Source organism: Cygnus atratus, chromosome 1 (assembly GCF_013377495.2).
Source record: "Cygnus atratus isolate AKBS03 ecotype Queensland, Australia chromosome 1, CAtr_DNAZoo_HiC_assembly, whole genome shotgun sequence".
Classification (NCBI taxonomy): Eukaryota; Metazoa; Chordata; class Aves; order Anseriformes; family Anatidae; genus Cygnus; species Cygnus atratus.
The window spans coordinates 49041766-49067651 of NC_066362.1; the positions used below are offsets into that span (position 1 = coordinate 49041766).

At 34.1% G+C, this 25886-nt stretch overlaps 1 protein-coding gene across 1 annotated transcript in view; it reads left to right on the top strand.

The window, feature by feature from the left end:
- Positions 1 to 23526, top strand: part of DCN (decorin) — a 37893-nt gene extending 14367 nt beyond the window's left edge. Inside the window, exons 3-8 of the mRNA XM_035551889.2 lie at positions 5602 to 5714; positions 15119 to 15332; positions 15555 to 15668; positions 17184 to 17277; positions 21527 to 21665; positions 22742 to 23526. Of these exons, the coding sequence (XP_035407782.1) occupies positions 5602 to 5714; positions 15119 to 15332; positions 15555 to 15668; positions 17184 to 17277; positions 21527 to 21665; positions 22742 to 22936 (869 nt within the window). The 3' untranslated portion in view covers positions 22937 to 23526. The remainder of the gene's footprint in view (positions 1 to 5601; positions 5715 to 15118; positions 15333 to 15554; positions 15669 to 17183; positions 17278 to 21526; positions 21666 to 22741) is intronic.
- The last annotated feature ends 2360 nt before the right edge of the window (positions 23527 to 25886 follow it).

Genomic DNA, 25886 nt, shown 5'->3' on the forward strand with positions numbered 1-25886 from the left:
TGTTATTTTCCCTGACTAAGTCTCCTGAACCCGTGAGTTTGCCATTCACCCCATTCATCCCAGAGTCCACACAGCCCACTGTTGAGACGAGGCAGAGCTGGGCTTTGAGCAGGGGGGAACACATAGCAGAGGAAGCACAGGCAGCTGCTGGAGAGGCTGCCCGCACCGGGAGAGCAGCCGCTGATGACCACGTCTGGGAATTACATGTAACTCAGCCCAAATTCTTCAGCTGGCAGCAGCTGTTAGTGAAAACTAAAGGAGACTTGAAAAGAGCCCCATTTTATGGCCCCTATGATAATAATCGTGAGTGTTGCAATGCAATAACACATGTATCTAAGCTACAGCATTCAGATCTCCCTCTGCCTTTTGACCCCTTCTCCTCAGCTGGGAAAGGGAATGTTTATTCAGGGGAATAAGCCCCATCCCTGTTTGTTGTAAACTGGACAGGAGGGAAAATATCTATCTACCTATCTATCTATCTATATTTGTTTATTTATTTATTTAATAGACCAGGCTCTGCTGCTTTAAGTTCTTTGTAATTGGCACCAGTCACATATTTCTTATTTTGACTATGTGGTCTCAGCGTTGCAAGGATACAGTTCCCAGGGAAGTGTCCTCATCTCTGGGCTACAGACTCAGACTCCCTTTGCTTCATCTCTCTCACTAGCCCCATAAATCTTGCATTCCTTTTCTGCATAGTTGTATGGCTTCAGCAGAAATGTGGCTTCATGCCACGTTGTAGACTCTCAGTTCTGAGAAACTGGAGCAGTGAACTGAAGCCCCTTCATAGACAGGAGGTTTCAAATGCCACCCTTCACATTTTGGGGGTTAAAAAATTCCACAGCCACTTGATCACAGCTCCTGCAGCTGAGCAGGTAATTCCCTAAGCTGCAAAAGTTATGAAGCTTGCCTTGTATACCAAAATCCCTAATCCCCCTTAGTCCTCATAATATTCCCAAATCCTTGCTACATCTCCTACACCTGTTTGGCTGGCTAAATGGCAGCATATGTGAGTTGGGCTGGTGTATCACTACACAGGAGATGACTAGCCACAGATTGCTGCTCTCTCAGGGACTCAATAAGGGCTGAATTATACCAGCTTCACTATATCATTAGTTTGGCTCATTTGTGCTTAGTTTCTGGTCTCATAAAATCTCCAGACCCATCAGACTTCTGTCCTTTCCAAGTGGAGAGGCAATCACAGATAAGCAGCCAGACATTGCAATAGCGTTAATCTAATTTATTTAAGAAATAATGAGAAAATAATGAGAAAATACTACACATCACATAGGTAGGATCCCACTTAGACAAGCCTGATTTCTGCAAGGTTACCTTCATTTCCGTCCTCCCACTATGGAGGGATTCCTGGTCGTGATAACCTCTCTCTACTGAATGTCTTCTAGTTGACTCTAGATGAGCCTTTCCATCACAGTACTTCCAAAAGTGAGTGTGGGTTCTTGTTGTCTATGTGAAAGAAATCCATTGATGATCCAGCTTTGCTAGGCATCCCTCTAATACGTTTGATCATATTATTATATTAGCTATTCCAGAAATCTGTGATGTAGTTACTAGTGTAAGAATAAGTTAAGAATAGGAAAGAATAGGAAACCTTCTGCTGGGAAAATAAAAGTACAACTGATCCTGAGCAACAAGGGAAGTGTTTCAAGCTCATTTACTTGTTTCTTATTATTGTCGTCTACTATATTCTACTCTTTATGTATTGTCACATCCATGCATGTTTACACACATACATGTATGCTGGTGGGAATCGCTAAGTGCTAGGGGTTGATGATGTAGGACAGAAGAAAATTTCTATTTGTTGTAATCTGCAGAGAATGACACTGATCTGGCACATATTGCAGGAATGGATATTTGTTTAGCTTCTGTAAGTAAGACATGATTTCTCTTGGAGAACTATTTTAGTGCAAATGGCAATAGTTTTCTCACTAAAGATAAGAACTCTTCCATTAAGTCCCGTATGTTTCCAGAATATTTAGGCTTTTAATTTCAGTGTAAGCAAGCATTTTGTAAGGGTGGGGCTATACCTTTTCTGCTCATTCATGAATTTTTTAATGCATTTAACAACTTAAATAATAACTGATCTAGTTTTATCCAATCAAAATTAATAAAACAATATGCATTTTTCAATTTAACAGATAGAAAGGCAGAAATATCTAAATCTTTAGTCAGTTCTATGTTAATCTTAGAAACCAGAGGCCTGAAATATTTCCAGAGAACTGAATACCAAACTCTATATCACTGAGTATTCACATAAAAAGTCAGACTGCTATGAAAGATTGCCATATAGCTTTCTTTTTTTGTATTCGCAAGCTTAAATGTATATTAAAAAAAAAAAAAAAAAAAAAAAAAACAAGCTGAAATAGTTGTGTAAACTGTTTTTAAAATGTTTAAGAAGTGACTCAATTGGTATTTTCCTGTACCAGTTCCTCTGTCAGTTGACATTACATAAATTTCGCAGGAAGGCATTAGTAGGTGGACATAGAGTCACACTACAACAGGTTTTCAGAAGTATATGGGTATTAAGTCATGGGAAATAAGTAATAAGTACAGCCCACAATTCCCCTCTAAATTCTTCGTTCTTCCAGCCAGAAGAATCCAAGAATCATCCTGGGCAATGGTAATTCTAATTTAAGATTCAAGAGCCATTTTAGCTTCTAGTGGGATTGCAGTTTTCTAGATTCATTTCAAATTCTGTCATGCTGTCATGTTAGACTCCCCCATTCATGTGCACTGCTTATATACTGACCTGTTATGACTAGAAAGACTTGAAGGATTGCTCCTCAGACAACAAAACTCCAGAGAAGAGACTGGCTTCATGAGCTTGCAGGTCCAGGATAAATGTAGAATACAAGTAGAAGTGCTGTTGTAGTGCAAACCAATGTAGATGGGACAAGCGGTGAAACACTTGGATCCAGTCGACAAGTTAAACACAGTTTAATCCTGAATTATTAGTTGATGATTTTATAAGACAGTGTCCAGATCCACCCATTTACAAACTGTTGTGTCACTGGAGAGCTCTATTTGATATAGCTGTCAGTTGGTGGGTGTACTATACTGCTTAATATTAATGTAACATCTCTATGGCACCTGAGGTGCATCCTGTACTCCTATATACAATGCATGATACTTTGCTCTCCATATGTTCAAAACTCAGACAAGCCAAGGAAAAATCATATACCATGGTTTCAGTTCAGCTGTTTTCTAAACCATTTTTAGAAATGGCTTCAGGAAACACATAACAGAATACACATGAGATAGGTAATAAAACAAGTTCAGTATTTTAAGGGATGGCAATTATATTCCTTGTATGCAGAGCTAATAATTGCATTGTACCTCCTAGATTTTAGTACAATAAGCTTTTATAAATCACTGTTCACAAAGGGTTATCTGATTATAGTTGTCTTACTATAATATGAACCACCATTTAACTTCATTGCTCTGTGAAATTATCAGTTCTACCTCATTCACAGAAAATGCTTGAGCTTGTAGAATCTGACATGTGAAGCTTGAAGAGTACAGCTGGAAATTTAATTTGAAGTTTAGTTTAGTCTCTAGCAAATTATCCCTTCAATGGCAATCCAAGTATTCTTACAAAGCATGTTTCAAGGGCATTCTGTAACGTACAGCTGTATAGCTCTCATGTACACCGGTTTCTGTCACAAGAACTTAAATTACTAATACTAGTCTTTTTAATATAAATGTACTAACAACCACAACATAGTAATATTAATTTGTATCCAAATAATTCAACTAATTTTTGCATTTATATGTGAAAAATACTATAAAAGTTGCTGGACTCTGAAAACTTCTCATAACAAAATTATGACCTTAAACAAACAGTGCTTTTGGGAGAGAATTTTTAGTTGCTGACATCACTGCTGTCTGCAGAGTACAGAAATTTTCCAAACACAACATGCAGATTATATGGTATTATGTTTTTTTATATATGTGGAGCTCTAGCCCCACATTTCTGAAAATAATTAGGGTTTTGCAACTGCCTTTAGTAAAAATGAACTTCATGCCTAAATGAAAAAAAAAATATTTTAATAATATGAAGAACCTTAATCTGTATCATCTATTCATGCTCTGAAAATCAGTAAGGTGAATAGGATGAGATACGAGGTTTGGCTCTTGTCATTTTATGTACAGTACATACTTTTACTTATTCATCTGGAACTGGAAGATTCTGCATTTTAAAACTTTTGGGTTCTGATGGGATTAAAAATTAGCCAGGTTAATCTATATTGTACTCAGTTTTAATAAATATCAGACTCATATATTTTAATACTTGTTTAGCTAATGTTTGAGAACTTCAGGGCTGGGGGGGAGATAAATTTGGAAGAGTGGCTAGGATGTTTTTAAATTCAGAAACCAACTTTTTACAATGTCAGAACAACAGAATGTGTTCTACACAGAGTACTATCATCAGTTAAAGCTAAGTGTAAAAGAAGCACTTTTCAAAAGTTTAGGTCTGCTACACCCATATTAAGATAACTTAAGAAGTCTTGTTTTCAGGATTTGTTGGGGAGACACTGGTGATACTTACAGATAAATCTTTTCAAGAGAGTTTGAGTATACATTCAGAAATATTTATTTAAACCTTTATTGTTAAAAAGTCTATTCTTCCTGAAAAAAAAATCTGTTAGATGCCCATATTGAGACTTTATTAATGACTATAAATTATTCCTACTAGCCATTCATTTAGCATTTCATATTCTGTAAAAATAAAAAATAAATAAATAAATAAAAATAAAAATAAAAGACTAGTTAGGAAAGAACATTTTAATTTTGTGGTAAATCAGAATGACTATAAAAGATTTGCTCTATTCCAAGTCACAGTACGAAAGCAAAGCTGGGTAAAGTGAGTGTTATTTAACACTAAATAATTTCATTTCCATTACTTCATTGGACTTACATATCAGCTATTCAGAAAATAGTCCCAAAGAGAGTCTTTAATTTAAACTGTCTGATGTTCTTTTGGCAGTTATAGTTAAACCAAGAGATTTGTTCTCCAGAAAACTTGGACATAGTTTCACATAGTTTCAACTGAAAGAAAAGGTTTTTTTTTTTTTTTTTTTTTTTCATTTAAGGTGGACTTCACTGCAAGTTATTCAGTTATTGTCAAATAAATAATATTTTTCTGGAAATGAATGTAATTAGCCATCATACTTCTTTAAAGAAAAGTTTATTGACTTGAATAGCAGGAAATGCTCTCTGTCCAAAAAATTTAGCACACAGTGAAATTAATAAATGCCATACCTCCTTCTGAAAGCAATTTTTATCCACACAGTTCAGCAGGGTTAAATGTGTTAGAAGTAATTTTGACAAACTCAGTCTTTTCTATAACTTGGAAAAAGGCAGAATGGAAATGTGAATAAATACATTTTAATTTGACATAGCAAAATAAAACTCCCTTTGACACTTTGGAGACAGAAATGTTGTCAAATAAGACTTCATAACATACTTCAGGAAATGAGTTCTAGAAATGTTTACTGGAAGGTAAATAGTACTAAGGAAAGTACTGACCCCTGTTTGAAGTTTCTTTCAAAGTCGATTGTTTATTCTTTTCACTGTTCCTAGGTCTGGAAAGAGTGCCAAAAGATCTTCCCCCTGATACAACTCTGCTGGACTTACAGAACAACAAAATAACTGAAATTAAAGAAGGAGATTTCAAAAACTTGAAGAATCTTCATGTAAGTGTATAGCTGAACTATTACTTGAAAAAACAAATAAAAAAAAAAAGGATAGAAAAGGTGATTTTGGCCTGGTACCCATGTTTTTAAGGAAAACTGATGAAATGCTCTGTGATCTTCCTCCACCAGCCCTGCCTATTAATTTTCTTTCCTATTTCTCTCCTGTAAACTTTCTTCTCCTGCCATGGAAGTTCCTTGTCTGATTTAATCTCTTTGTACCTCTCTCCCTTCCATTCAGTCTCCTCATCCCCACTGTAACTTTTCTCAACTCTTTACTTATGTTTTCACTCCCTTTGGCACGGTGGTTTGGTTATTTCTAGTAAAAAAGAAAATCGTTCTCAATCTTGCTGCGTCAGTCATTCATTACTGTATGCCTTCCTGTCCCACCTTGGAGCTCAAGGAGTGCTGTATATATTCTGTTTGTCATCAGTTTTCTTTAATAATTTTATCTCAACCCCCCTTTCAAACCAACCTCCTGCCCACTTCACTACAATAAAATTATGTTTTTGCCAATAATCTCCTCTTACCAAAATTCCATCCTCATCCTTCTTTACCTTCCAGTCTCTTCCAACACTACTGACTTCCTTCTCTTTGTTAAAATATTTTCCTTCCCTGGTTTCTACATACCCTTTTTTTCTGGTTCTCTTATTTTCCAAGTTTCCATCAGAAACCTTCCTCTGCTTCCAAATTTTTGTTCTTCTATCAGAGGTCCTCCTCTTTTATTTCTTTGCTTATTATCAACATCTTAAAATTTCATACCTCATAGACTTGTTTTAATTGTGTCAAAATATCTGTCTTTCCAGATTTAAGAAATAATAATAATAATAATAATAATAATAATAATAATAATAATAATAATAATAATACTTTTCTGCCTTGGAAAGTAATACCCTAACTCACATATATTTCAAAATGCTGCAGCAGAAATTATTTTTCTAGCCTGTCACCAAGTCACTTTATTCTGTGCGTAGTTTCATTTGATCCTTTTTGATTATAAGCGTTATGAATTACTTGACTTCACTTTCTTGGCACTTCACAACCTCTTTCAATTCTATTGTTCCCATTTGCTACCAAGTAGCCAACTCAAAAAAGATTTGAGCAATCACTAGGGATGCAATGACATTCTGTCCAAAATGGAGGGAGCTGCATGAGCAAATCATGATGAGGTTCTTGTCACATAATTTTAGCGACTACTGTATAGATATCTACATCTGATCTAGTTGTGTACATAGCCTATAGAGTCAGCAAAGAGAAACCGATGTATCTATACCCTATTTCACCTGACTTATTTTGAAGTTTGTATTAGAATGAGATTATTTATGCTGCAAATCTGAGTTTTCAGTTTCTGTGCTTCACTACTAAACAGATTTGACACGCTAATTCCTTCCCACTTGTTTTGGTTTTCATCCACCTCAAAGAGACATCCTGTATTTTCAATGAGAAAATCTTGTCAGTGGAATGAATCTTTTGAAATCCTTCCTCATGACACTGCATTAAATAAATCAGAGCATAGTATTGCAGATGAAAAGTACTGGCACCAATAACTTCTCCCTACTTGTCACTCAGCTCTGGTCTTTATTATACCTTGTGCTGTGAGTTGAGCACTTGTGAATGATAACTCATTGAGTTAATTCTATAGATGTTCTTTTCCTTATTACAGCAGATATAATTTAATACTGAATGAAATAGGTAACTCTTCAGGGAAGAAGTCATTTGTTCATCTTAATCCCCAAACTACCTAGGGCATATTTAGGGACTAGTGGAAATTGTTACAATAGTAATGTAAATTTTAAAAAATGACCTTCAGAGCAATGTGGTTTGCTTGGATATATTCAAGACAGAAAAAGAATCCTCTTGTCTCCTCCCCAACATAATAATTTACCCATGCAGTACATTTAAGTAACTGGGCACCATCTTTATTCTAGGCAGGCATCATTCTCCTTGTGTAAGATCTGGGAATATTTCCCATTTTCCTCCCTCGTAATATTATTCAGAGCCATATTGCTTTTAATCAATATAATAAATAAATTTGAGAAACTTTACTGTTGATAGAGGTCCATTGTCATTTTTTGTTTTAAGGATATGTGTGTGTAATGTAAATGTACATATATCACATATATACTTTTTAAAATCATAGTCCCAAATACACATGGCTTGTGTTTGACCGTGTAATGTTAAAAAGTTTCTAGACTCCTTCTAAATTTTGAAACCTTCTTAAACTCTACTAAAGCAGAAAGATTTACATATATTATAGCTATTATTGTTCCAAAGTCTGAAATAATCAGAAACTGCAGTCAATCTCTTGTATAAAGTGACTACTTGTATGTCCATTTAGGGAAGAATTCCCTAAATCCCAACTCATACTGGTATTGGAAATAAATAAATAAATAAATAAATAATCCTGCAGACATCACCCACCATAGGACTAATAGTTTTAAAAAAGATTTCCATGAACAAGTTAGTTTGAACCTGAAGTTCAATTTGTACCAAAAGCTAAAGTTAGCAGAAAGGAAAGGATCTACCTATACCTTGTCTGTGGCTTCTCTTTCAATACAAAAGTGATTAAATTCATAAATGGAAGAACAAGAGGACTTAACACCTACAAAGATATTCTATGTAAATAATAATAATAAAAAATTTAAGAAGGTCAAAGAGCAGTTAAAATTTGCAGCTATCGAATATGGCAAACAGGTAGAAAAGTATGCAACTAAGGGAATATTTAACTGCAAGCAATAAATACCTGCAAAGGAAGACAACCAGAAATCATTAGTCAACAGTTGTGGTGTACCTGATATTTTTGTAGTTTTCAATTAATCCAGGAAAATGTGACTAAACTATTAAAGTTGTACTACAAAAACTGAATGAGACTTCATACTATTAAAAAATGAAACATGAAATATACTTTTAATCAGAGGACTCAGGGGAAAAGTGAAAACTAAAAAAATAAAAAAATAAAAAAATAGAAGACAGCCCATTTTAGAGCCAAGGACAGAGTTTTACAGTTTCAGAAAATTGTCTGATACTGTGTAAAAGATTTGCCTATTTAGACTTGTGGCAAAAGAGTTACAGAGATGCTATTGGAAAAGGCAGAAGATACCTTTTTATACAACTGTCGGAATTTTCCAGCCAAGCTGAGACTTCTGGATAAAATACAGTACTTTAACCCCATAGACATATTTGTAGCAATATCTAGTGGAAAAAATAGTGGACAAAATGTTTCATGCCCTCATTTCTTTTTTTTCTTTCTTTTTTTTTTTTTTGTTTTGTTTTGCTCTGTTTTTAACCAAAAGAAAACTCCCTATGGAAGGACAACCATCTAGATTAACTGAGGAAAAGTCTAAGAACATCTTCCAGAAATATAGAAAAATTCCTAATAGATCAAAAAATATTAATGAAAAAACACAGTTTTCTGACGATTCATTACAGCTTCAGTTCCCATTCCCAGTCATAATCAAATGAGAAGTTAAGTAAACTTACTGCTCTACAAATCACAGAATGAAGATTCAGTAGCCACCAGCTTACTGTAAAAAACAGTCAGAAATATCTGCCCAGGTTCTTCCTGTGAACTCGATTCCCACTATCATCTATAGCAGGTATTTTTAACAGAACTGAGACACTTCTCCTCTTTCCAGCTCAGAGAATCTGTAGGCCTCTGACAATTATTCTGAGGAAATAAAATAATAATAATAATAATAACAACAATAATGATGATGATAATAATAATAATAATAATTAAGGATGTTGATCTTTTTGAAATGCAACACTCCTTTAGATGTCCTATTTCCTCAGACTCTCCTTTACATTATGCTGAACACACGATGAGATTTTCCACTAAAACAGCAATGTGCAACACATAACATGCATGTAAAACCTTATTTTTTTTTCATCTGCAGAGGACAAAGAACTTTTTGTGTGAGCAAAATAGCAGGAAAAAATAGTTTGACATCCTCAAAATTTTAGAGAGATTCAGAATGTTAAACTAAAGGAAAAAAAAATAGAATAAAGCAGTAAAATAAACAAGTAATTTATGATATAATGAATGACCTAAATGTTTGCCCAGGCTGACAAGGGCAGTGTTTTCTGGCTCTAGAATGCTAGAGCATAAGGATTATTTTTATTGGAGCAGTAAAATGTAGAGCCAGCAGTTCTCTGGTCATCTGTGCAAGTCACATTACACAACACTTACTAGTGACGGCTCAAACTCAGTGCAAACTAGATCTACACCAGGCTCCTCAGCTTGCTGAGATTACTCAACAAGCTTCTGTGGATGCGATCAAACTGTTTTCCCCAGCCTTCTTTCCTCTAGGAAAGCCTTCTTTCCTCAAGTGGCAGGCTTGTTTCAATGCCTTGCTGTCTCCTTCTTCACAGTTCTTCCATCTCTTCCATCTGCTTTCTGTCATCCATTTTTCCTTGCCTTTCCTAGTTATGTCCACTTGATCCACTTTACTAAAGCCTACAAAAGAGCTTAAGTAACAACATAAAAAGAATCATTGCACCATCATTTTTTTTTTTTGATACATTTAGCCTTCTTCTGTCTTAACTCTGTACATCTTGGGCCATTCAGAAGATAAGACATCTGGAATTCCATTCAGAGACCTCCTTCGATTCAGGGCCTCTTGGTTGTTTCAAGTTTACTGATCTTTACTATTGATAAAATGAATTCAAAAACGAATGCTTATTTTGTAAAATTCTATCTTCTGGTAAAACATAATTAGAGAAGGATGTAAAGTTCTTTTGGGCCTGTTGTTTTTATTTTATTTTATTTTTATTTTATTTTATTTTATTTCAGTCTGTTTGATTTGGTTTGGTTTGGTTGGTTGGTTGTTTTTTGTCTGCTTGTTTTTGTTTCCCCTACATGTGCACATTCATTCCTAATAATTCGGCAAAACTTGACTATATGTCCAGGATATGAATATGTCTTAATAACTGAAACCATAAGAAAAAAAAAAAAAGACCAAATTCATTATTATTTTTATTTGGACACCTGATTCCTCAGCTTACAATTCTTAAGGCATTACTGTACATAGCAGCACTATAATAAAACAACAGGTTAATAATATAATACATAACCCAGGAAATTAAAAAAAATTCCATTGGGTCAGCAGATTGATTTTTCAGTTTAAACCCTGAAGGCCACATGCATCATTAAAGATTTGATGTTAGGTAAGAGTACCATCTCCAGCTGGCAAAACAGATGTATCAGCATGTATTACGCTTGATAATAATTTGCTGATTGTTTTACAGTTCATTTCAGCTTTTGACAAGGCTTTCACTTCAAACTGTTCTAAACCAAGAAGGGCAGATGTAAGGGTGCAAAAGGCACAGAACAGTTCCCTGAGATTCTCACATAATAAAGTTGTACCAAAAGATACAGTATCCCTCTTCCCACCCCCAGCCAGGGCAAAAATTGCACATTTTGATAACACCAGAAGAACAATGCTACATGACTGCCACACGCACACTCTGCAGTTTGTCAGGGTGTATTTTGACAAGAGCATGCTAACAAGTGTTCCAAAATCTTTGTGAACTGTGAGTTCTCCGTTTTGTTTAGGGAGTAAGTATTTGAAGCAGAAACCAGACCAAAGGGAGATAAATAGCCATGCTCCTATGGACTTTAAATGAGCAGTATTCATAGAGTCTTTTTTTCTTTTTTTTTTTTTTTGCTATTTTTTTCTATTTTGTTGTAGTTGTTATTGTTACTACAATAGTTACTACTAGAAGTAGTTCAGTAAAAATTAAAGTATCTTTGGAACAAAGCTTTTTTACTTCTCTGAGCACTGTGTATATTGCAGATCAGGATGAAGTAGTCTATAGGTATTACTACATTGCAATATATAGTAATGAACATAACAGAGTCAATGTTTATACTGTAAGAGCTGAATAAGAGCTGCAAAAGCTATGTTATACGTATCATGCTATATATCCATTTTCCTATCCATAGGATAAGAGTATGAGCTGTCTGAGCCCAACTATATGGTGTCTTTAATACTTCGTGTATTTGTGCCTCTTTATTTTCTTGCCTCTTTTCTTGCCTATGGCTAAGTATCTCAAAACCCATATCAAGTCACGATGAAAGCTGTGCATGCTGAAAGTCTTGTATTTTTGGATTTTAGTGATATTCTTCAGTGTTGTTGGTGTCATGTCCCCCACCCCCCACCCCCCCACCCCCCCCCTTTATTTATTTTTTTTTAAAGAATCATCTTTATTCCCTCCACTAAGAAAAGGAAGCATGGAAGAAGATAGATTAAAAAAAAAAAAAAAATCAATTCCTGTGGCTCTATTCAAGTATTACCCTAAGCTGTCACATTTCTTAGGTCTACCAAATTGTTCCATACTAGCAGCATTGCAAGTGCTAGCTATGGTTCAAGCACTTTCAGAACTTTCAGATTGACTCTCATTTGAACCTCTGAGAATTGCTTGCCCTGCACAAAATTAGTATATGGAGCTGTCCTTTAGCAAGATGAATATAATAATGTCCCATCATGCCATCTGGGCTATATTCAGGAAACTTAGTCCATGTGGCATTTTTTTTTGTCTAACATCCCTTCCTCAATAACATTGCCTGCAGATGTTTTCCCTCAGATTTTCTTCTCTAGTTCCTGTTTTCACTGACCTCTAAATTCCCCTGAGTTTTTCATTTAATTTTATTGTATTTTGTTTTAACTTTTGTTACATGCAAACCATACGGGGCACATTCTGAGGAAAATAAACAGCAGCACTCCAAAGCTAATAACTTCTTTCTTTAAGTCTTGCATATAATAGAGTTATTGTGAAGTAGGAAAGAAACCCATGGGTATGGATGGCCAGGTGCTCTGCTGGTGTGTTATCCTCATCATTTGCTGTTGCTCTGGGAGACAGTAAAACTTGTCTTGCAAATTCTGATGTGTGGGCTTGTTTTTTCTTCTTTAAAACAGCACAGTGGTGTGAAAAATAATGTAGGTTTAAAATAGGAGGAACAGGGTCTTACGCAGCATGATGCAAGAGAGAACTGATGTTCTGGTACAAAGAAATTGAAAACTACAGGCTTGTGATACTTTTCCAGCTTATACCACCATAGATATGTTCCCACAGTGAAAGTATTTTTAAGTATACCTTTGATAGATATCATCATTTCTAAGTGAGATAGGTTTGCTGAATGTTTGAATAAAATAATTGTTTTGTGTGTTTCTCCAAGATAACATGATCATATTCAGGAAAACATTGGCAAAGCAGAACAGATTAATCCTAAATACATGGACAATTTCTGGTTTTGGTCAGGACTAACAGTTCTTGGAAAAGCTTTAGCTATTCTCTGAACAGCAGCTACTCACAGAATATTTACCTTACAGGGCTTATCTGAATATATACCTGCCTGTTTCCAGTGAGAAGTATTTTGTATCAGAACATCAGCTGTGATAATCAAACCAAAAGCATTTTTATCTAAAAAGAAAACAAGTTAAAGCAGATAAGAAATAATAATAATAAGACAAGGAAATATTTAGCTGAAATAAATGACCAAACACTACAAAGCAGGATGTAGGATAAAAATTACAAGTGCTCACCGGTCTAAACTCATTGAATATTGGTTTAAATATCTATGGAAAATAAAATTATGGTAAAATCAAAAACAACAACAACAAAAAAAGAATGTATTTAGCAATAGCTCATTCATTTATTCCGTTATTATAATAAGAGCTAATAATAAGAGCTAATAAGATTAATCTGTATAATTCAAGCTGTGCTCTTCACAATAACTATATGTCTCCTGTGTCCTAATACGTGCAGGTAGCTTTAGTACATTAAGAGGAGAAGCTACATCTGTCTCCAAATTCTTGCAATTTTCTCTAAGGAAACCAAAACTGATGTGTTCTTATGGATGTTCTTATAACAGTCTGAAATACAAGAGAGCTGTGGCTGTAGCTTCCTCTGACCAATCTATTTATTTTGGGAGTGGTTTATTGTTAGTGAAATACTCTGCTGAACTGTGAATGACCTTTTCTACCTCCTCTTGCAAATGTGGCATTGCTAGCTAGCATTCAAAATTAAAAACAGATCTGCTCAACTTTATGCATACTGAGAGAAACCATGTACAGAACACACTGCTTGCTTTGCTCAGGATGAACTGCAAGAGGAGTCCATTAGGGGACAAACATGCATCAAATACAATTTTATACCATCTTCTTACCCCTCTTTCAATTTTCTTGATAGGTAGGTGCTGACACAGATACCGATACACTTCTTGACACTGTTTTAATACTTAACTGATTGTGGAAAGAGCTAAATGATCTATTTTTCTCCAAGAAACATGTAAACATTTAATTCTGAAAATATTAAAAATGTATTAAAATACACTGAATGTTAACTATAATATATGCAATATCATTTGGGAGGAGTGTATTAACAACTATTTTCTTCTGTTTCTGAAAAATGGCATGATGGAGTTAGTGAACAAAAGTTCACTATAGTTTTTCTCCAGTAATAAATGTAAACAGATAATGCTATCCATATCTATATAGTCCATTGTACCTAATTCACTGCACAAATATGTAAAGCTGTACGTCTTATAAGTAGATAGTAAACAGATGTTATAAGATTCATTCTCATATTTGTCATATCTGAAATCCTTTCCATTAACCTGAATTACTTTTCTGGCAGTAATGGTACTTTGCCTTTTTTATGTCATGGTTGATTAATCAACATAAGTCAGCAATAAAGTAAAATTTAAAAAAATTGAGATCATCTATTTCAAAATGGAGACCACCTATTATAGTTAACAGAGTTTTCATGGAGGCCTCTCTTCCCTGTCTGTGCAGGGATCTAATTTTCTTACAGTTACCCAGAGTCTAGATATCACAGTTAGGGTAGAGATAAATTAGATTCCTACACAAAAGGCAAAACAAATAAAGTCCATGATACTTCACTACATGACTTAGAGTATAAGTGTTCAAATTGCTCTAATAAACAAACAAACAAACAAACAAAAAGATAGTATAATTGTATGATGATGGACAAGGTGTAACTCTATCCTCAGAAAAAAAACAACACTATTTCCCCACTTATCTGCCTGGAGGGGTGAGGGTGCGGGTGGGGGGTGGGTGAGGTGTTAAGGTAAATAGAACATTTTAATTTTATATGAATGTGGATATAAATTATGATTTCTCTGGATTTTAACAGAAGATGCATATACCTCAGCAATGAAGTACCTTTTGTAGTTATTTTTTAAACCTTGTTTATCTTTTACTGTTTCAGTAGTCCTTAATCTATTTATTTTAGTACTGCATTGTATTTTCTTCAGTTCACTAGACTGGCTAAAAAATGATCAAAAGACACTAGAAAATAATAAGTATTTTTTTTTTTTTTAATATTTCATTCTTAAGATAATTTCTCCAGTAACCATGTAAGATCTCCTCGTTATTATTACACAGGCATTAATCCTTGTTAACAACAAAATCAGCAAAATAAGCCCAGCAGCTTTTGCTCCTCTGAAGAAACTGGAAAGGCTTTACCTGTCCAAGAATAACCTGAAGGAACTTCCAGAAAACATGCCAAAGTCTCTTCAGGAGATACGGGCTCACGAAAATGAGATCTCCAAGTTGAGGAAAGCTGTCTTTAATGGACTGAATCAAGTGATTGTCTTAGGTAAGAGCATAATAAATTGTAACAAAATCAACACAGTGTATTAAGATGTTGTTCTTAGTTCACTCAGTAATTTTATATATAAAATCTATATATAGAGAGAAAGCCAAGAAATGTGGAAATGAATTTTACCTCCAAATTAGCTTAGATCTATTAGAGATCTGAAGTTTAATGGACATTGATACATAAACTGAAGCACAGCTCAATAACATGTTTTGTTGGCAGAACTAGGCACAAATCCACTCAAGAGCTCAGGCATTGAAAATGGAGCTTTTCAGGGGATGAAGAGGCTTTCCTATATCCGTATCGCAGACACCAACATTACTAGCATCCCAAAAGGTAAGGACTTCAATGAAAATTTGAGAGATCTACACAGGTGTAACATGGTGACTTTTAGTCAGCTCATGAAACTTTAAAATCAATAAATTATGGAAGTCTTTTGAGTCTTTAGAGTATACATTACTTGAGTGCTATAAAATAAAATAATAAAATAAAATAAAAACTCATTTTTTGGTCAGTTGGCTTTTATTTTTTTGAAAAAAATAAATTGTTTTACCCTTGTGAGAAGCTCTACAAGAGGTATACTGTCAAAAGTAAGCCATTTTATTTTATTTTGCTTTCCTTGTCTCATGTTTGAAATATAAAGTGGAAGAATGTTTTCACCCTCCAACTCTGGTTTGTAAACCTGATCAACATTATACAGATGTAAACCCGTATAGAATTAACTAAAGCTCTACAAGCATAAAATCATCCTTCCATGAGTCTGAGGAGTTGAAGCCAAAAGACATGTAAAACAGAAACAAATGTAAAACAGAAACATTTGCAATTTTTAAAAGCATTTTATTGTAAATTGCTACAAAATAAAAACAACTTTAGTATAACACATTTAAAAAGGAAAGAAAGAGAAAGAAAGAAAGAAAGAGAGAGAGAGGGAGAAAGAGAGAGAGAGAGAAAGAGAGAGAGAGAGAAAAAAAGAAAGAAAAAGGAAAGAAAGGAAAGAGAAAGAAAGAAAGAAGGAAGGAAAGAAAGGAAGGAAGGAAAGAAAGAGAAAGGAAGGAAGGAAGAGAGAAAGAGAGAGAAAGAGAGAGAAAGAAAGAGAGAGAGTGAGAGAGAGAGAGAAAGGAAGGAAGGAAGGAAGGAAGGAAGGAAGGAAGGAAGGAAGGTAGGTAGGTTCCAATACAGAGGAAATTATATTTAATTTATTCGTACTTCAGCCAGCGGAATGTTTTGAAGTAGCTCTACTGTTTTGAAAGTTAATACTAGTTGTTTCTTTCTTGCCACATTTCCTGTTTTGGCTGTTCCTTTGGGGAAACTCAGATAGTTAAAATATTTGGTAGTTGTTTTTTTTCCCCTGAAAAACAGAATTTGCAAACTAATATGTACCCCACTAAAAATAACATTAACATTGTTTTTCCTCATCTTTATAATTTAATTTTCTGCTGCTATTATTTATTAAGTATCTAGGCAACAAGTGTTTATATATTTTTATACGTGCAGTCTGGCTAAAACAAAGACTCTTTCTCTTACACTATTGTATATGTCTTATTTATATTATCATGAAGGCTAGAATTCATATCTATGAAAAATTTTGTTTAACTATTTCTTAAGAATTAAATGCTCTTTGATGACCTTAGGAGCTTGGTCTTATTTCATGCCAAATAAATTGTTACTAGCAGTGTCCAGATCCCCTGATTGTGAAAGTGTTTTGTTTCATTCATTGTTCTTGGCCATGTCAGCCAAAAATCATTTTTGTAACTGTAAAAGGAGCCTCAGCATAGCAGAAGTCCATTAAAATAAATAGATAAATAAAATCCAGTTTTATCAAAAGTAATTTTATGATGTTCTCTATCTCAGGACTTCCTCCATCCCTTACGGAACTTCATCTTGATGGCAACAAAATCAGCAAAATTGATGCTGAAGGCCTGTCTGGACTCACCAACTTGGCTAAGTAAGAATTCATTTTTTCTTCTCACATATAAATATTAGTTGAAATTGTAACCATCACAGATACATTTAGAAAACATAATTCTGGGCTTCATCAGCATTATTATCACTGGAGCAGTAAATAGCTTAGCACAAAAAATCTCCTAAGGACTTGTGCACTGAAATAACAGATCAAAACACTTTTTCTAACTACACTTTCCAATTATCTTCAGTTATGAATGATGTATGCCAGGGACAACTATTTCTTTGATTAAAAAAAAAAAAAAAAAAGATAAAGAAAGCAATTAGAGTTTTTAATTATGTCATACTTCTTTCATTGTATTTCCATTGATAATTTAAGCAGTTTATGTGGGACACAGCTTATGCAAATTCCTCTGGAAACTGAGGAAAAACCACAGGAGAACTAACAGACCTTGCAACAATATTTCCACTGTTTCTCAAAAAAGACAAGTTTGTAATGAATCCAAGAATATGATAAAAACAAACAAACAAACAAACAAAAACATACAATGTAAGTGAAAAGGTGCCATTTTTCATGGTGATTATACCTTGGTAATCTGAATCTGTTGTTGAATAAATTTCTCTAGCTGGTAAAAAGTATAAGGAGAATTCCTGAAGAACATTTGTAGACATACTGAATTATCTGTGAATTCATTCACATTAAATAACGTGCTAAAATATGAAAATGAGCCTGTAATACATGGTCTTTTAATACCATGATACTTTAAAACACTTCTATGAAAATGGAAGTGTATTTGATCTACAAGACTATTACTCAAATTATTGGATCCAATCCTTCAGACAAATCATTAACTTTGAATAAATAAATAAATAAACCACCAAGATCTTAATTTCTCAGGTAGAGGGTAATTTATTTTACTGTGGGGAGGTGTGTTGTCCTTCAGATGATGCTGTTTTTCTGCTTTTTGACATTAATCTTTGGAAAAGACTATAGATGTTACACGGGTAATATTATTGGAGTTCCTTCCTTAGGCGTAAAGCAGCATGTAGAAGTGCTAATGGACTACTAAAAATATCTGTCCCTGTGCTGCTTCCATTGTGGTTGTGCTGTATTGAGAAACAAGATACTCTGTTGATTGTGGTGTGGAAATATGGAGCTGCTCTGAATTGGCACCAGTTTTTAAACTGTTCTCTGGCCTGCAGTCAAGCAAGAAATCTAAGCATTGTCAGAAATTTCTTTTGCAAAAAAGAAATTCTTCTTTTGCAAAGCTGAAAAGTGAGGCAAAGTACAGACCTGGTGAAAAAGGAGGGCATTGGACATAACACAGCAGACACGTAGAAAGAAGGGAGCAAAGGGAGAGCTACAGAACAGCATCTGGGATAAATCTAAGGGAAAATATGCTTCTCCTTCCAGTTCAACAAAAATAAGTTACCCACAAATAATTTTTATTTATATGTTTAAGACTTCAGAAACATGCATGAGACCACTCTCCTGGATTGTATCAACACTGCTCAAGAGTCTAATAGCTGACCTAAAATACAGTCAGCCTATGAGAAACATTTTTTTTTTTTTTTGTGTGTGTGTGTGTTTTAAATCATAAACTGTTCCATGCATGAGCTTGGTGTAGATCTACCATTTATTCTCTCTTGAATTCTTACATTCTAACAGACCACCAATATTTCTCCTTTTGTTTGTTTGTTTTCCTTGTAAAAATACTCTTATGTCTTTCAAAAGTTTTCATATAGTGCTGAAGTGGAAAAAAATATATATATATATCAAGAATGTAAACTGAACAAAGACTTTCCTGGTTTCATTCAGGAAGGAGCTCCACAGGGGAGTACACACATTATACAACTATTGTTATTAAAATCTAGATCCTATTGAAGTTTACTGAAAAGATCTAGCTGCATACACTTCAAGCCTTGAATAATGCAGTTTCTTAAAGTACATATAACAAAAAGTTGACTGTTGGAGAAAAAAGAATGTGAAAAAGATCTGAGAATTACTTCCGTGTTTAGATGTGATTTTGTTGATGTAGAATGCTGTAATTAAATCAGCCAAAACACTATGTTAACAATTCATAAATATTAAAGGAAATAAAATTTGGCAACATAGTAAGCAAGAGTCACTTTCCAACTTCCTCCCATTTGTTTCTGTGTGGGAAAAAAGTGTTGGGGGAGAGGAGGAATGAAGATCATATTATTTCCTCTTAATTATTTACTCTTAGTCACCCTGTACTTTACATAGGAATCGTCTTATTTCATTTGTAAACAAAGCCCTAAGTGACTGAGAGTTCATTCACATTTAGATGAGATGTAATTTCACTGCTTATGAGTTAGACTGATTTTTTAAATTATTTTTATTTATTTATTTAGTTAGTTAGTTTTTTGTATAGACTCCTTCAGTTTTACTCTTCCCCAAAAGCTTTTCCCTGCATGAGCTAATCCAGAGCTGGATCTTTTCCATATTTAATATCTGTAAATGGGTTACTTTTGATTCAACAGACCAATATGAGAGTCAGGCCTGCTTTTCTCAAGCTGTTCTCCCTAGGTATGAAACTTCTGCTTACAAAGTGAGAATTCAGATGTGTGTTCACTAAAAATTTATAGTCTTCTGCCTAATTTTTTTTGTTTGTCTTTTTTTTTTTTGATTCTTTCAAAAACATTCACTGTCAATATCTGTTCCTGAAAGCCTTTGTAATTCTGTGGATCTCCAGGCCAAATTGCTCTGTAGAATCAAATCTCCCAAGCTTTATTAAAATTTGATGTACTCTTCTCTACAGGAATTTTGTTCTAATAACTTTAAAATTAGATTAATAAAAAGAATTCCCTAACAAATTCTAGTAAAAATATAGGGTGCTGTGAATTGATTTCTGAGTAAATGAAATCTCCATTGATATGAATGGGAGATCTCATTAAGCTTTCCTTTGTCTTTTAATAGTATGATAATTTTGCAATATTTAAATGAGCATTATTATGATTGTTTATGTATAATATTAGCTAGCAAGATCTTTCTTTGACTGTTTATTCTTAAAAGAAAATTTCTGAAATGTGCTTCTGTTCTTGTACAGCCCTATTTCTAGAAACATCTCTGCTATAAATATAAAGAAAGAATTTTTAGTTCTATGATTTTGTACTAGATCCAGATTCTGACTTCTGAAACAGGCACAAGCTACAAAGAATTACAGTAGATTGCTGTGAATCAGACTTTCTTTAAAGGCATTCATCCATAGCAAATTATTTTATCATAGGGATTCCGATCACCTATATTAAATTCTTTAATTGTTCCAGTTATTAGTAGACCACATAATTTTTTCTCAAAATTATAAAAGGATTGCCTAAATAAAAATAATAAACAAATAACCCAAATGAGATGATGTATATCTAGCTTTTACAGAGATAATTTTCTCAAAGGACAACACACTTACTGGCAACAACTGAAGAATTACCACTGAATTCCTTACTGCAACACAGAACATTGTAACTTATGAGTGTCTTGAAAACAAAACAAACAAACAAACAAAAATAAATACATAGTCTGATGATTGCAAATTTAAATACTGTTATCACAGAGACATGCAGATAGAACTAGGTTTTCCAAACTGGACATAAACTGTGTTAATAAACTATGAATATAAGGAAGTATAAATTGGGAGGGATGATTCTGTGGTTAAAGCTCTGGTCTGGAACCTAGGAAAAATGTGTAATGTCCCACTTCTGTGTCCTGATGAGCAGATCATTACATATGACTCAGCTCCAGTTTCCAGTTTGCAACATGGCTCTTAACTACATGTGTATTTTAGGATGTGGTGAAGATTTAAAATTAACAGTTCTGGTCACCGTGGGTTATGTATTTTGAAAAGAAAGTTAAAGCCAGTGCTCCTAAAGTCCCACAAGAAACTTTTATTCAACTTTTAAAGAAAGGCCAGTGCTTATGGGGTTACACAGTACGATGTATATTACTAATGCTACAGTATGATGCCATACAGTGGCATCAGTAATATAAGTTATGAAGGTATGCAGTACCATGGACAAAGGTTGAATGAAGTCATGATAATTATGATAGTTCGTATCAGATGTCAGACATTTAAATATACTTTTCTAAACTAGTTCTCTGTGGTGAGTCTAAACTTCATGCATAATTAGCCTGGTCATTCCTACTGCAGTAGTGTATAGATGTAAACACTCCAAGAAAGATGATAATGCGGGCAAGTTTGACATCTATTTTTATTTTTATTTTTATTTTATTTTTATTTTTATTTTTAAATTTTATTTTTATTTATTTTCTGCAGATTGGGTCTCAGCTTCAACAGTATTTCTTCAGTTGAAAATGGATCTCTTAACAATGTACCTCATCTGAGAGAGCTTCATCTGAATAACAATGAACTTGTCAGAGTACCTAGTGGGCTGGGTGAACACAAATATATACAGGTATTGTTTATTATACTGCCTCAGAGAACAATATTTGGAAGACTGTATGATATATATATGGTTATTTAGTTTTGAACAGAAAAGTATTTGTGCAAGAGGTAACTTGATTCAAGTTTTATAAACCATTGAACTGTCATAGAAAAGTTGCAAAATACGGGAATATTCGTTCTGTTTTTTGTGGGGGTGTAGCTATGGAGGGGTGTAGACCTGTAGGCATTAATTTGTAACTCTAAGGGTAAAAAAACAAATATAGAATTATTTGTGTACTCTTATTTCTTCTTTGCTCAGAAAACCTGCTTTCTGAGAACATTCTTCCATTGTTTTTTGTTCGTTTGTTTGTTTTATTTTGTTTTGTTTTTTGATTCAACTCAGTGACATTTTTCAACTTTTCCCAAGAACCACCCCTTTGGTATCCTACAAAACTATGCCTTCAGGAAGGCAGAGAGAAGAAATATACATTTCAAACCAGTAGTATTCTTAAGGTCTGTGTAACTGAACAGCAAGAAATATAACCTTATGGAACCAGTTAAAATCTGTCTTCACTTAAACTAAGGTTTTACAGTAAAGAAAACTCCACAAGAATGAAGACTCCCAAATGGAAAACGCTGCCTGAATTTACCTTGGGAAACCCCATCAGAAATAGTTTCTCTGGAGCAAAGTAACCATCAGCCCTTTTAATCATCATTAGTAATTACTTTTGGAGTCATGAGAGTGAAAGTTGGAGAGAAACCAATCAACACCAAATACATTTTTATATACAGCACATGCTTCTGAACCACAGCACTATATTAATAATATCACATTTGACTCCCCTTTCAGTTACAGTACAATCAAATTATAGTATTACTACTGGACTTCCTTGCAGGATTTCTGCTTTTTCTCTAGAAATTATTTCTAATTTGGTATAATCTAGGTATTTCAAAAAGTAAGAAGAATCAAATGTTTGTTTGGAAAAGTGGATATTTTGTCAGTCTGTACAGTATTGCACAATGCTAACCAAGTATTTGACATCAAATGATTTATGTTATTTGCCACAGAAGCTTTATTTCTCACTTCTGCATTTCTATACTTTTTAGGTGGTCTATCTTCATAACAACAAAATTGCTTCCGTTGGTATCAACGACTTTTGCCCTCTTGGATACAACACCAAAAAGGCTACCTATTCTGGTGTGAGTCTCTTCAGCAACCCTGTGCAATACTGGGAAATCCAGCCCTCTGCTTTCCGGTGTATCCATGAACGCTCTGCAATACAGATTGGAAATTACAAATAGATTTCTAAAGATAGGGTTCAGTTGTATTTCAGCTAAAGTACTTGTTGTAATAGGCCTGTTCAAAAAATTGTTGCTAACAATGCCAAATACCAGAAACTTTACTGCAAAGTGGAGATGATCCATTGATGTAAAATAAATTAATCATTGCAGATCTACAAGATAAAACATGCCATCAAAAAAGAATTACTGACTGTGCTTTAAACTGACTTATTTCAGCCTTCTTTTCCAGCATGCTTTCTGTGGTAATTTTTGGTTTGCTGAATGCTACAGTTTTTCAGATTCCACTGTATATGAGATTCGGAGTAAATATTTGTCAAGTTATGATATATAAAAAAGAAAAAAAAAGATAGTGATTGAGCATATTTTTATAGCCACACAAGACAAATAGAGGAAAAAAGGGCTCTCAAGTCATTTTGAGACTTGAGAAGGTGAGAGTTACCTCCTTTAAATTTATTTCAAGCCCTGGAGGTTTAAAAGTATCACTATAATACTAAGCTAATTCTGAATGTATCTATTTAGCAAAGGCAAATAAAATTGTTGCTAATGTCATTATTTTGGGAAAAAAAAAATAAATTCATATTGTACACATAGTTCTTTTAAGTTTGCCATTCTTTTAGAGCATTGCTGTTCAGGATTAGTCTAACGTAATCCTAGTGAACAAAATAATGAGTAGTCTGCAGTATAAAACCTATAACCTATGTCTGGAGCTCAATTACTAAATTTCCTTAGGGATAATCCCTCTTATCTTAGTCACAGTTTCACTGACTTCAGTAAGGTTGCTTTGCAGACAAAGGTATTAGGGTTTGGCCATTGATAGAAATCCGTGTATATATCTAAAGCAAAAATAGTAACAATTCCCTGTTAACTTGGTCTACATTGTACATTCGTCATCATCATTTACTGATTTGGGTTCTTCAACACTGTTTTTAACTGTCGAGTAGAGATATGCAGGCTCCCCATCTGATGGATTTGTGGAATTTAAATTATGAGCAAAAACATAAGAATAGCAAAAATAAAAATAAAAACAAAGTGTAATAACTGCAAGGCCTATCTGGACATTGCTGGGACACCATTTGTAGAAGTATCTTCTGAGAATGATTTGAAGCTCTCTGCAAATTGAGATTCTTCAACACATTCTAATGGGTAGCAAGCACATCAAAGGTAGGCTGCACATTTCTACTGTCAATCTACAAAGCTAAACATATACTCAATCAAAATGTCACCTTAAAAGAATCTTCTGCAGCCTCTTAATTCTCCAAAGCCAATCTCTCTAATTTGTAAAACATATATGTCATTTATATTAAAGAATAATGTAATACAGGCAAACTCCAAAGTGTTTGTCTTTATTTTCTGTTTTGACAGCATGACATAATGTATCATAACTTTAATTATGATTTTAAGTCCAGAAAAAATGAACCTCTTTGATGCAGTGCTAGCTATAGTAAGAACAGGTTATGTGAAAGCTCCTTTCTTTTCTTCTTCTTTTTTTTTTTTTTTTAGAATGTCAATATAGTTTATAGTTGTAGTTTATTTAAGTAATAAATAAATGGAAATTATAATGAATTACTAAAGCCATTACACAGAAACAGTGTGTTGGCATGTTGGCACCTTTGTTTTAAAGAGGAAACTAATGATTTCCAACATTTGCATCTGATTTTCTTCTGGGTTTCACATTTTCTGAGTGTTATTATCTATAAAACTGACAGTATATGATATCCTTCTGTCACCAGAGGGAAAACCCTACAGAAAATCAGCAGGTTTTAGTTTGTTTGTTTGCTTGTTTTACCCTTTGATTCTTAGTTGTATTTCTGATGTTACTGAGAGAGACTTCATGTAGAAAGCTAAGCATTGGCATTTCAATAGAGGACATAGGCCTTTTTTAGCTTGAATTTCACAGTTAATATGCACATGATTCGAATTAACAGATACAACTTACAAGAAGATATTTATTAAAAACAATACAAATAACCTATTACATAAAGCTTCATGTAAACATATATACAACCTTCCCTTTTTTTTCTCCATAGTTTTAAAAATCTCTACAGACTAAGGCTCTTCTTTCAAACTAGAAGCAACTTTAAGTCCAAAGGTAAATATCTGAAAATGGTCCTCCTCTGCCTGTGTAATAGCTATACAATACCAATAAACCAAACTTACTTGCCTTCTATTCTTAAGCACTAGGTATTCCTCATATAGCACATTCTCTGCCATCAATAAAGGACTGGAAGTATAATGGGATTTTCGTTATTCCCAGTTCTCCATAATAACAGACAGTAAGTAATTCCTATAGCATGAGACTCAAGCAAGATCATCATAGTTGATCAATTCCGAAGGCAAACACGCTCTTAATTTTCCAGAAATAATGCAGCCAACTCTGCAATATGTAACTGACAGAACCCTATACTGGGTCCAACCTACATGCAGCATCTGCAAAGACTTCAAAGCAGTGGGAAGACCAATACTTTTAAAACTTTTTTTTTTTTTTTAAATACAGAACAGATGAAGGGAAGGGAAGGGAAGGGAAGGGAAGGGAAGGGAAGGGAAGGGAAGGGAAGGGAAGGGAAGGGAAGGGAAGGGAAGGGAAGGGAAGGGAAGGGAAGGGAAGGGAAGGGAAGGGAAGGGAAGGGAAGGGAAGGGAAGGGCTTACAATAAGGTATAAACAGTCAGGTAGAAAAAAATGAGATATAAAATAGAAAAACTTTAGTCTAAACAGTCCATCTCCAGTCCCTTCATAAATAATGAAGATAGTAATCAACCACATCGAACATGGGATTACTCTCATTTTGTTCCCATAAAGGAATAAAATACTTGTTTTCTGGGGCATGCTGAGGTATCCTAGCCCCTCCTACAACCCTGGACCACAGAAGGATCACTACAGGCAAAACATATGACCACCTCTCAGATTTTAGGATAGATTCTTCTAGGAAACCTATCCAAAAACATATCCTCA